Source organism: Anopheles aquasalis, chromosome 2 (genome assembly GCF_943734665.1).
Source record: "Anopheles aquasalis chromosome 2, idAnoAquaMG_Q_19, whole genome shotgun sequence".
NCBI classification, from domain to species: Eukaryota; Metazoa; Arthropoda; class Insecta; order Diptera; family Culicidae; genus Anopheles; species Anopheles aquasalis.
The window spans coordinates 19,800,001-19,812,500 of NC_064877.1; the positions used below are offsets into that span (position 1 = coordinate 19,800,001).

The 12,500-nt window shown below is 48.7% G+C and overlaps 3 protein-coding genes across 3 annotated transcripts in view; all 3 read left to right on the forward strand.

Moving 5' to 3' along the window:
- The window catches only part of LOC126581217 (poly(A) polymerase beta), a 7,527-nt gene extending 6,526 nt beyond the window's left edge, over window positions 1-1,001 (forward strand). The window contains exon 10 of the mRNA XM_050244724.1: window positions 1-1,001. This exon is cut by the window's left edge and continues 1,129 nt beyond it. The gene's annotated coding sequence lies outside the window, so the exon portion shown is untranslated.
- Window positions 1,002-1,822: 821 nt separating this feature from the next.
- On the forward strand, window positions 1,823-5,687 carry LOC126570215 (protein ABHD18). The gene is made up of 4 exons (XM_050227800.1): window positions 1,823-2,187; window positions 3,228-3,495; window positions 3,566-3,678; window positions 3,753-5,687. The coding sequence occupies exons 1-4, from the start codon at window positions 2,096-2,098 to the stop codon at window positions 5,023-5,025; spliced, it is 1,746 nt and encodes a 581-aa protein (XP_050083757.1). The 5' UTR covers window positions 1,823-2,095; the 3' UTR covers window positions 5,026-5,687.
- A 217-nt stretch (window positions 5,688-5,904) lies between these two features.
- Window positions 5,905-7,077, forward strand: LOC126581639 (uncharacterized). Its single transcript, XM_050245444.1, has 2 exons — window positions 5,905-6,039; window positions 6,106-7,077. Exons 1-2 carry the CDS (start codon window positions 6,019-6,021, stop codon window positions 7,003-7,005), a joined length of 921 nt encoding a protein of 306 aa, XP_050101401.1. The 5' UTR covers window positions 5,905-6,018; the 3' UTR covers window positions 7,006-7,077.
- The last annotated feature ends 5,423 nt before the right edge of the window (window positions 7,078-12,500 follow it).

Sequence of the window (12,500 nt, forward strand, 5' to 3'; positions counted from 1 at the left end):
GGGGTCTATCTTACTTTTTGAATTAATCAGAAACGGCGAACTGTGCAAAAGGACACTTTAATTACGACGTTAGGTCGAGTATGAAGATGAAACAAATGAACGTTCTAGCCTGACAGCATCAGTGTGTACTTCGACTATGCACACTATGGGCTACTAAGAATGTCTGCTGACCGTATCGCCCGTGAGCCGAAACTGGCGAATAGACGGAACTGGAATACATAATATGATTCGCTAAAAAAGCGCTAGTGTAGTGTTTGTGTTACGTTGGGAAGATGAACAGAAAGAAGGATCACTTACGCTAATTTACTTAAACCGACTACCCCGAACGGTATGTAGCGGTAATGGGGACGGATGAGCAAGGAAGAGAGTATATTATCTAGTAGAGCGACAGACAGAAACTCACGACAGACACAGCTAAGCTACCTCCTTCCGGGAAAGACATTTGTTTTCTTCTTTACTCCTGGCTGGAGGTATTGAGGCCACTTTATACATACAGCGACGTATGTTGAGATGAATGTATGTATGTCCTGTGAGCGTACCGGGCAACTGGGAAATACATTGCGGAACAACACGAACCTACTGGCAACGGTACTATGTTGTGAAGAGTATTTAAAAAAAAATCTTTGCTTTCGTCGGATTCCTCTTGGTTTGATAATTGGAGGGAAGTGTTGTTCACGATTAGTGGAAGAGATAGAGGTGGAGGAATTGCTTGTTACAATGGCTAGTAGTAGTGTATGCCCGTGTCCGATGGATGTTTAGGATGATGCTGTCGATCGTACACCACACACCCGCTCGAGCCCGCGGAGATTTAGGGTGTCTTCAGGCAAGATTGCGACGAATGAAATCAAACTGCACCATCATCATCATCACCAACACCACAACCACCACCACCCACAATGCAATCGCAATGCAATGAAAATGTGTAACACTCAATGTATCGCCTACCGATTTGAGAATTTTTCAATAAAGGTACATTTAACCCCTCTCCGTTTCATACCGAGTCCTAGTGGTGTTGTCTGTTCTGGAAACCGGATTGAGAAACGAAACAGCTAAAATGGGTAAATATAGGACAATGAGTCGCATTTAGGTCGAACGTTCGAACAGGTAAACATTGACTAACCTTGAACTTGTTTTCCAACGAGATGTGGGGGACCTTATTTTCCCGGATTGGCCCACATTCGCATGGTTCAAAGCCAAAATAGTTCGGTGGTTGGCATAAACAACAACCCCGCAATATCATCGAGGATCGATAGGATGATCGAATCGCGCGGTTCTCCCGGATGCGATTGAAAATGAGAGAGCGATCTCTTAATGCGGTTTTGGAGGCTCGTCCCTTTCGAACGATCGTGAACGATCGTCTGAGCCTGCGCAACAACAACCTCGCTACACGCCGTCCCACGATCACCATCTGAGAGTGTGCGTACGATTGTGGTGGAATGTTCGTGACGCTATGTTTAAAGCGTCCGATAAAAGCTGTATAATCTCAAGGACATCGGGTGTTTATCGAAAGAGGTCACTTCCGGTTATCACAGAGTGTGACGAGATAACCGCGGCCCAGCCAGATCATTCCGTACGGCCGTTTAGTGACAACAATCTAAAAATAATTGTTCTTTTATAAGTTAATGTTTTCCGATCTACCGTTCGTTATTTTGAACTACAACCCCCCTTCACCCCCTCTCGCTCACTTGCAAAACATATTTGGCAACATGGCCCTCTCTCTCTCTTTCGTAAACAAACAGCTCGCGCTCTCGAATCGTCGTCGTCGTCGTCGGTGCAGCCGCTTCGCGGATGGTCCGGACGAGCGGCGGTTCTCAGAATCAAAACCAGCCCAGACGGCGAAGCACACACAAAGCAAGCGTCTCTCCCACGATAAACAAACAGTGAACTAATCGGTGTTGTTGTTATTGCTGCTGCTGTTCGAGTGGTTCCTCCAGAAAGGGTTCTCTGGAGGGCTGTGTGCTTCACGTGAGCGGCAAGTGAAAGTGAAAAACACACAAAGAGACAGCCTCGAGACAAAGGAAGTGTACGGCCAGCAGCTGTATTGTGCACCTTCTTTTCGTCGCGCAAGGAATCAATTATCGGGCAAAGCATAAAAATGCCACCTTCCCGACTGGATGGCTTGTATCGTTCGCTGCTGCTGACCAAGTTCTTCTGCAAAGGCTGGGGAAAGCCGGAAAATATCGAAAGGTACGCCCGGCCCCCTTGAAACAGTTGCCAACAGAAATCATCCGATCGCGTCTCGGTCCTGAATTATATAATAAAACCATCTGTAACCGATCAATCGTGTTGTGTTGGCGGCAAAAGGCTTTTGCCAAGTTCGATGCTAATCGATTCCCTGTCACTGGTGGGTGTGCGGGTGCTATTTTTAGTGGATAGTGTGGTTCTAGCAGACAAAACACGACATCCCATCCCACCGCGCGTACACGTCACGCCATAGAAGTTTCTGGATGTGAAGCGCAATCCGCTGTTGCTCGGTACTGCGTGCGTGCGTCCGTGCGTGCGAACATGTTGAAGGTGTGTCAACAACGTCGCAATTTCCAGTGTTTTCTTCTTCTTGGTGTTCGCCTACACTGCAGATAGTGGGTGGGCAGGGCCGGTGGGTGGGATAAATCAGTGGAATCCATCGCGCCATCCAACTCAAAACAAAAACAAGAGCAATGGAAGAGAGAGAGAGACGGTTGCATGACTCTCTCAACACGCTCTCGCGAGCATAACGAAGATAACTGCGCTCTTATCAAGGCTTCTATACACGTAATAGCTGCTACCGGTGAATGCTCTGGTTGGTGATAAGAAATTGCCGGTAATGCTATCTAAGGACACGTTTCAAAGAGAAAAATGATGATCAAAAAGTCAGCACTTTAAATTGATGAGAGTCTGCAAAATTGGTTCAATTTCAAAGACGCCAACTACGACGCCGCCACGAGTAGTGCGTAGTTTGCTGCTCCAGCCACCTAAAACCAATGCCTGCTAAAGGTCACGTACACCACGCACCCTACTGTTGGTCACGTACGGTAAGCCCTCTTCGCTCGCGATGGACAACCGAATCCTTGGCATCAATGTGTGAATCCTCGATCTACGTCAATTCTTCCTATTTTTATGCATCTACGACGCGTCAACGTTCTTGAATGGACTTTCTCCTAAACGCTAATAGTTGCAATGATGATTATTCTGGCTGTTGTTCATGTTTTAAAATAAACCTCTTCTTTTCACTATCCTTCTCCTCCCAGATTGTTTGAGTTCCGTAAGATCATCTCGAACCGGGCCGCCTGTTCACAGCTGATACCACGGGATTATCCGGTGGAGATTACGCGCGAAGAGGTACAATCGGATTGTAAGATCCTGGAGGGCAAGTTCATCACACCGCTGGAGATTTATATGCCAGGTCTGGTGCCGGATGTGGCCCAACAAGCCCACTTCCAGGTCGTGCTACCGCTCAAGTGGAACGACGAACGGTACAAACCGATCTGCATCCATCTGGCCGGTACTGGCGATCATGTAGGTATCCTGAAAGGGAATGGACTGTCGGTCTGATGGTATAATGGTCTTGTTTAATGGTTCCGTACAGTACTTCTGGAAGCGAAGGAATATGATCGCCAAACCGCTGCTGAAGGAAGCGAATCTCGGTGCCATCATCCTCGAGAATCCGTTCTACGGTTTACGGAAGCCAAAGGAGCAAAGGTAACTGCATAGGCTGGCATGCTGGTTCGCCGATTCCTTCCGAATGGTTCCGTCTAATTGCTTTTGTTTTGCAGAGCATCGAGTCTACAGAATGTGTCCGACATATTCGTGATGGGTGGTTGCCTTGTCCTGGAATCGCTGGTGCTTCTGAACTGGTGTGAACGGAACGGATTGGGACCGCTAGGCATAACTGGGCTCTCGATGGGTGGCCATATGGCATCATTGGCGGCCACGAACTGGCCAAAGCCGCTAGTACTCGTACCGTGCCTTTCGTGGTCAACGGCTTCATCTGTCTTTACCGAGGGTGTCATGAGCCATTCCATCAACTGGGACGTCCTCGAGACGCAGTACTTTGCCGATGGTAACTTTCGGGAGCGCCTCTCGAAGATGGTGACTGTCGTCGATGATGCATTTGTCGCCGGTAAGCAGTTCATCAAGAACTTTGACCAATCGGTCGAAGAGTTGAGGCAGGATATCGACGAAGCAAAGGATCTTGTGTGCGGTGTAGCAACGGTGGATGTTAATTTGACCGTTATTCGCGAGGCGACGCCAGAGCTCACCGATGAAGCACAAAAGGAGCAGCAGCAACAACAGGAAGAGGAGGAGAGAAAGCAGCTAAAGAGCCGCATCCATATTAATCGCACAAACGCCCTGAACCTTTCGGAACCGTTGCTCGAGAAGCTCCTGTCGAATGTGCGGTGCGAACTGACCCAAGAAGAGATCGATGAGCTCAACATGAAGATCCATCTGGCGCTCAAGCGCCACAACGAGGAACACCAGAGCGAAGCCGGTCAACCCGGGGAAAAGTTGATTCTTGAGGTGAAGCCGAACTCGGTGAAACCAACCAATGCGGAAGGTGGTGCGGTCGACCTAGTGCCAGCACCAGCGACATCGGTTGGATCGAAGATTCTGCAGTACATTAGCTGGCGGTCAGGATCATCGGGGAGTGAGGGTGAGAAACGTGTACCGATCGACACTACCAAGCAGCGTTGGTGGGAACGGGAAGCCCTCCAGTTCATGCGTGGCATGATGGACGAGTGTACGCATCTGAAGAACTTCTCCGTTCCGTACGATACGTCGCTCATCATTGCGGTTTGCGCCAAAGATGATGCATACATTCCGCGGGAAGGGTGCACGAGCCTGGAGGACATTTGGCCTGGTGCCGAGATCCGGTACCTCGATGCAGGCCATGTCAGTGCGTACGTGCTGCACCAGAAGCTGTTCCGATCTTGCATCATCGAGGCGTTCGAACGAGCAAAGAAGAAGTGGGTACCGGTAAGCGATGGTCTTCGGCAGGAGGTGAACGGTACGGTTACCCCGACAACGGACCAACCGCCAAGTAAATAATCGAATCTACCAAATTGACGCTGGGACTGCACCGGGTTACCAAAGAGAACCAAAGCCAAGTGCATCATCCCGTAGGGCCTTAGGCGGTGGGTAACCGCGAAAAAGGGATTTGCGTCATAGCTACGCCATCCTTACGGGGCCATCATGCACATCGGTGCACGGTATTGGGTTTTGCGGTGAAGAAAGTCGGACCACATCTCTCCGTTTTAACGGAATGAGTGCTATGCCATGCTTCTTCCTTCTTCGCCAGCATCGCCGACCAGTCAACGAAAGGAGGAATGTTTCCTGTTTAGTGTTAAGAACCGATCGGAACTGGACGGATTGTGATAAATCGACACGACTTCGTGAATAACGAGCTCAAAAGATACAGAAAGAGAGAGAATGAATGTGGCAGACTGAGAAGATCGGACTCGATCATGTAGGGAGTGTATAAGTTATTGTTAGATGATCCATTTGTATTTTTATATATTATGTTTCACAAGTCGTAGCGTACAAACAGAACTAGAGCAACGGAGTGATTCGTTTTGCGGGGTGCGCGAATTTTGTGCATCCCAACCCGGGGGAAAACTGCGAAAGTTTAGAGAGATTTTGTTTTTTCCCCACTCAAAGAACCATATGTGCAAACGCTTCTTGAATGATATTTAATAAAATTAACAAAATTATGTGCCTGTGTGTGTGAGTGCGTATTGGATATTTAATGCAAGATCGCAAGTGGCCTCTGTTCAACGGCCTTTTTAAATCAACGAGTTTCCCATTTTCGCCCGTTCTCATCTTAAACGACCGTTGTGTCTGTGTCGCGTGCGTGCGCGCTTCGCCTTCTCGCTCTCTCTCTAGCCTCTCTTTTTTTCTCGTGATGGTGGTTATCAAAACAAAGCAAATTGAAGAAAGCAAACAGTGCGTCTCGGTGTCTCTTGAGATTCGGCAGAAGGGTTTCATCGTTTAATGCCGGCCTTTCATTAACAAACTCAGTGGCGAGACTCAGCAGCGCAGACAATGGACAAAGCGGCACAAGCGGTACGAAAACTCGGGGTTCGATATTCGGTAAACACTTCCGATAATCAAACAACCATTCATTCGTAGGCCAAGCGGAGACAAGATAAAAGCCACAAGCGTGTACCGCCACCGAAACCGAACAAACAGACGGGCAAACCATCGGCTGCGAAACCGGAACCACCTGAAGTGCAACACACGGCCCCGCTCGTAGTCGTCGAGGCTCGCTACTCAAAGCGAGAGATCACACAAAACTGGACCGAAGATCGAGAGCTTCCCGCCGGCGAAGGTAGCTCCTCCGAGGACGAACAGCTGAATGCGGCCGATTTTGAGAAGCTCCTGGAACTTCCTCCATCCTCGGGCGGTCACTTTTTGCTGAGCTCCGAAAAGCACTGGCTGAATCCGGACACCGGATTACCCGGCGATGACGAGAGGAACGGTTACGGCGAGTACTTCCGGATCGACACGAAGCAGCTAAACGCAAGCCTCGGCTGTATTCCATTCTACCAACGGCAAGGCTACGATGAGAAACTCTTCACCGCCTCCGAGTTGAATCTGATGCGACAGAAGGCGGAACTGCAGAGGGAAAAGTGGGGCAAAGGCAAAGAAAACATGATCCCGACCGTTCCTCCTGCTCCAACGAAACCACGGCCTGTACCTTGCTTGGTGAGTCCGTTTGCGTCACCGAAGGATGAAACAGCCGCAAAACCACGTCCACCAGCCTGCTTGGTTGGTACGGCCGCTCTGCCCAGGGATAAGATTAAGGTAAATGAAGAATCCGTCGTTAAAGTACATGCAAGGAAAGAGGAGCCCAAGAAGGTTCCTGTGCTGGAAAGTAAGCTAGCGGAACTTAAAATTGAACCTAAACAAGTCACTAAGTTGGTGCCTTCAACAGAAACTCTTGGCCAGCAACAGTCTACGAGTAAACCTGAGTCAAATGATACAAAAGAAGATATCCAGCAGTGGTTAGATGATATACTTGATATTTAGCGAATAAATTGGTCTTTAGTACAGGACCTGGTGGCCTACGGGATAGTAAAGCAGTAAACGGCTGTGTTCTGTTTAAACTTAACCTGTATTCCATTTTAAAATGCTTCGATCACCGACTGGTTGTTTGTTAGCTCGCTGAAAGAAAGAAACTTGTCCTTCATTCCGTATTTATTTCTTTAGATTCACATGCTGCTTGTTCAATGATCAATCTCGTTATTTGTTTCTCTTCTATTTGGTTCTTCATCGTTTGTATCGCCTGTGAACTGGGTAACATCATTTACACCGCATTCATAAAGTAACTCCACGCGGTGCATAACGAAGAAAATAAAAAAAAGCTTTCACTGAGGATTATAAAATATTTGGTGTTCCGAAAATGAATTCCGCATTTAAATCACATTGCTTTTAATTATTCCTATAATTTACTAAGAAAAAATGTCCATACTTGTACTGTTTCATAAAAAGAGTGCGTCCTTTTGGTCCGATTCCTGGCGGAGTTCATAATTGGAGTTCCTATATTTGGAGTTAGAACTACAGCAAAGCAACACAGCATGCCACTACTGATACTTTACCTAGAACACACAAAACTGCGAAGCTTTTTGACCTATAGGATGCATATACGTGTCCCTGCATGTAGCATTCCTGTACATTTCATGTTGTCCTGCCGAAGGTTGATCGGACGTAATCCGTTTTTCAATCCATCGTACGCGACCAAACGCAATGCGCCTCCCTCGACGATACGCGTCACATGCCGTTAGTGAACGGACCCATCGCGTTTTCCGCAATCCCCACGGAGAGTCACGGATACGTTAACCTTTGTACGACGACGTGGTGAGCACAAATATTTGCGCAGACAGCGACTAAATGAACAGCCACAGTGGTGGTCCTGGTGGCCGCTATCGTGTCAACGTTCGTTCGTGTCATGCCATTTCGGGCGTTTCGGTTCCAGTTTACTTCCATATTGGATTGCCGGGCCGGGATGATGGCCATTGGTGAATATATCACCCGGGTTGCATCACAGCACGCTCATGCTTTTAAGCCTCACTATACGCCATTATTGAAGTCAACAGGTGAAAAGGTCCCTCATCTCGTAGCACGAAACCGGGCTTTTCCGGGGAAATTCCAAAAAAAACGCATAAACTCCGTTTGCACCGTTGATCTGTGATGCTATTTGGATGCGAACAATGCATCCATCTGTGGCACCTTTGCTGTGGTGTAATTAAATGATCAAATTAAAATAGAGCCCATCCACGAGCGGGCCGCGCGCTTCCAGATACGTGCCGGCAGATATGCATTAATTAAATGCGCGAAATTCGACGCCAGTGGATCGTTCCGGGGGTTGCAAAACCTAAGCTTGAGTTTACCAATTATCTTAAAGCATGTCCTGGTGCCAGGAATCGAACTGATCGAAACATCGGATTTCGAATGCCGGAATAAAAACGCATCAAATCCTCAAAGCTTGCAACAGCATGATGTTTAATGGCTAGCTTCCGTTTGCTAATTACTAGCATAAGAACAACCGTGCCCCACCTTCTCGATAGAGAGAGAGAGAGAGAGAGAGAGAGAGAGAGAGAGAGAGAGAGAGAGAGAGAGAGAGGATGGAGATTACGGAGGGATTACTTTTGATAGCATACCTGCCAGCCAGGGGATTACAAAGGATTACACTTTGGGGCTTGAGTCGGCTGTAAAGTATCGACACATTGAAGTCGAGCTCCGAAGGTGAGTGATTGCCAGAAGAACTCTCCGCTCGACTCCACCACTTTGTTCTTAATGCAGCAGCTTATTGGCCAAACAGCCGTTGACTAGCGCTTGGCTAAATACTTGCTTCGCAAAGCTATCGGCCGGCCTTTCCTTTTCACGGTACGGTCGTTGCTATGCTACGGCTGCTCGCCATCGGATGGATGACCTTTAGCCAAGGGATACCAGATAAGATTGTTGCTCTGTCTGTTTAGCAGAGTTGCTACAGTTGCAGACGCGATGAAACGCTAGCTGATGGATCGGTTTTTTCGTCCCCTTTCCTCTCTTCTCTTTCTGTTCGAATTCAGATCAGTGTGGGATGCGAAGCATCACATCATGAGCGTAACAGTTTTAGTGCCTTTTGAAGTAACCATTTTTGGTAGATCTTTATTGATTATTAAGTAAGCGGTAAGCGGAACAGGAGAAGCAACAGACGGGGCTGGAGAAAGGATAAGAGCTTTTAATGCCCGCTCGAATGGTTGTACAATAACATTTAATGATTGCGATCGTTGAAGACTACTGGAGTCCTTTTTGATTAGGAACCTGTAAACGAAACATTCGAAGTTGCGTTTTCAATGATTGATTCTGTCGTCTATGGGTTTTTGACTTCTACTCCGAACAGATAATACTGATTAATTCAATTTAAAATCCATCTTCCGACGCGATAGAATGTAGCTCATCACAGATAGTTCAGAAATGTCCCTAAGGATGTTTGATTTGGAATATTGAATAGCGAAGCAGCGTTTCGAGTAGTTCCCTAGTTGACACAAAGCCCCTACAGTGTCCACTGCACCGTGGAGCATTCGCGATTCATTGCTTCCGTGACGATTCCATCCACCGACAAGAATTATAAATCGACACATGTCTGCACTGCTGAGTCTGGCCACTGGGTTTGATTTATTAATGATCATACGATGATTCCGAGACAGTCGATGCTGTCAGGGGAATCGGCGTAGCTTACGGAGGGGGAATAGGCCATATTGTGTTTTCCCGCGAGATGATGAATTGTGTGGAAGTGAAATGTGTTGTTTTCCCTGGGTTCGAGTACTACTTGTACCGAACGAGGAATGCGCTGGCCGAGGCCGTGGGACGAGGATGGATGATGATCGTTATCCATACTTCACACTTCCGCTCGAACCGCCACTTAAAGCAGGAACTGCTCCGGAAACCTGCTGCTACATACACAACCTGCGACCACCGGTAAATAGCAATCGAAACCAATCTAACTTCCCGGGGAGGGTTGCTGAACACGATGCTCTCGTTTCACTTTTTTATTTTGCTTTGTATTTTGTTTTTCCAACCTTCCAACAAGCACCTGGCCAGGCTGCACAGCATGCGAGGTCCAAGAACGAAGGCCGCGGCCACGGGATTTAATTGGCCTGCCGGCAATTTCGCCGTGCGCCTCGTAATAGGATTAAGAGATTTACGGTAAAGCAGATTATTGATTGAAATTAGAAGTCCACATTTTTCTTTCCGTCTCGTTCGCGTTCTCTCTCTCTCTCTCGACTTCAGCCCGATGTCCATATCCTGTCCGCCGGATGGGTAGAATTCTCGTAGAAACAGCCCAACGCAGAAAACACGAGGTGTCGACCGGGTTGTCGTTAGATTGCACGGTTTAATGCGATTCTTGTTTAACATTTCCTTCCGCTTCCCGTCGGCATCACTGACCATATCCCACGAATGAGGGTCAGCCGGGAGCCAGGACCGTATAATAATCGCCTAGTAATCGGACGTCGTGGACCGCCATGGATGCTAATTAAGCCATTACGAAAGTACGTCTAGCGTTAGTGTAAGCTGGCTGAAAGAGCGAAGAGTACAGCGTGCAGAGACGATAAAGAAAAACGTGAATCTGGACCAGTGGCCTGACTGGACGCCCAGTTGAGATGTTGTTGAGAAAGCAGCGAGAGTGAGCTAAGCTCCGGAGACTCAAGACGCAAAGGTAAATTATGATTTAATAGAAGGAGTTAATATTGAAATACTCCAACGTTGCTTCTCTCTCTCTCTCTCTCTCTATCTCTCTCTCTCTCTCGTTTAACCACTACTTGGGCATTATGAGGACCCCATTTCTTCTACGGATTCAGCGCCGCTCAGGTACACTCGCCTGAGCTCATGATTTCATTTGATAAAAGTTCCGACAGCGAAGACATTATTTATGCTTTCCATTGTAGGGCGCGTTCGCTCAGGACCAGAACTATAGCCAGCCGGAACGAACCGAGCAGATGGGAGAGTGCGATTATCATAGCACATGCTCCGATTCAGCCTAGCCACCCACGAAGGACCGCCACTCTAGGGTGCTCTAGGCGTTCGTCCAGCTTCCCGAAAACGGTGCTAAGCTCATTACGAAAGCTTTTAGCTCTCGTTCGTTCGCTCGTTCGTTCCCTCGTTAGTTGCGAGCGTTGTTGGTGGCTTTAAAAGCAGCGAGAAACAGTGAACGAATGAAATATTTAGGCGCATCCGTCTGAGCCTGGTGGTTGGCCATTCGCGATGGACGACCCCGTAATCCTCTCAGAAATGCCACCATGGCACGGCGCACTAGTTCAAGGGGAGTTCGCTTTTTTCGCTTGGTTGTCTCCGCTGGCACAGCAACTGTCATCCAATTGACGTGTACCCTTGGCCAACAGAACCGGCCAATAGTGGCCGTGCCGCAGTGGCCTAGCACACTAGCAACACCGTTGAGCATACCGAGTCATTGTTTAACGAAGCAACAGACCGGGTCCAGCGTGTCCATCGTGTCCAGCACGCCCAGCAAAATGCTCGGTCTTGGAAGACGAAGAAGCTGTTGCAAGAAAGCGATGGCCTTCAGCCACGTTGCTTATCGTGGGCGCGAACGCGCTGCAAGACGCTAGTTGATCTTACAGCGTGCCTTCTGGCGCAGTGGCCGCAACAGGCAAAGCAAACAAAAACCCTCTAGTCGGAGCGCCCCGGATTGTGTATCGGAGTGAATAAACAAAGAGACGAGAAGAGAAGGAGCGGCGAGTGCTTATGACCTGATTTTTGCTGACTACTCGCAAATGCTGCTGCCCAGCAATCAGTTGGCATTTGAAAACCGATGGGTTCCGTTGGGATGCCGGTGATGAAATGGAATAACTTCCGCTGCTCCGGACCACGATGACGCACCCAAAACGTGACCACCAGCAGCTGCCCAGCCGATGGACGGGTTGTCGAATTAGGTTGAAGGTTTCCTTGAACGCTCGCCAAAGGCTTCGTCTCTAAATCCCTGATTTCTCGGAGTAAATCGATTCGGCATTTGGCGCGCGCTATATCGGCATTTCCTGTTTGTTCCCCAGCCTGGACCGGATATTGATGTTTTCCTGTGGTCTCCCGCTTGCTCGGTCGCTCGGAAATGCGTGATCGACCGACCGTCCGACCGATGGACCATTCCTCGGTTCCGCTTCACTGGAGTCCCGGAGTCCCATCCCTTCGTGGGTCCATCCGTGGGGAGTTCGTGTTCGTGTGGCTCGCGGCAATGCGCTCTCTATTTGAACAAATTTGATCCCCAACAGCCGACCCCGGGGGAAATCGCCGGGAAAGAGGAGTAGAATCGAGTGAAACCAACCATCGGGAGCAAGTACCACCGGACACCGACAACGGAGCGAATCCTGGCACCGGAATGCGGGCTTGGTGTTGTTGTATGTGTCTGTGTTTGGAGTGAGCTCTGGCGCTTCAGGAGGCACTTGTTGCGCGGTATCCGGGACCGGCCGTGGATACTCTAGAGACGTTTCTGGGAGGAGGGAAACCGTGGGGCTTTTTTCGGTTTTGCT

What these genes read in the sequence shown, in the direction of transcription:
- LOC126581639 (XM_050245444.1), top strand. Translation starts at nt 6,019, where the DNA reads ATGGACAAAGCGGCACAAGCG. An exon ending in TGGACAAAGCGGCACAAGCG is followed by an intron (nt 6,040 to 6,105) that starts GTACGAAAACTC and finishes ATTCATTCGTAG; the next exon opens with GCCAAGCGGAGACAAGATAA.
- LOC126570215 (XM_050227800.1), top strand. Translation starts at nt 2,096, where the DNA reads ATGCCACCTTCCCGACTGGATGGCTTGTATCGTTCGCTGCTGCTGACC. An exon ending in AAGCCGGAAAATATCGAAAG is followed by an intron (nt 2,188 to 3,227) that starts GTACGCCCGGCC and finishes TTCTCCTCCCAG; the next exon opens with ATTGTTTGAGTTCCGTAAGA. An exon ending in CGGAAGCCAAAGGAGCAAAG is followed by an intron (nt 3,679 to 3,752) that starts GTAACTGCATAG and finishes TTTGTTTTGCAG; the next exon opens with AGCATCGAGTCTACAGAATG.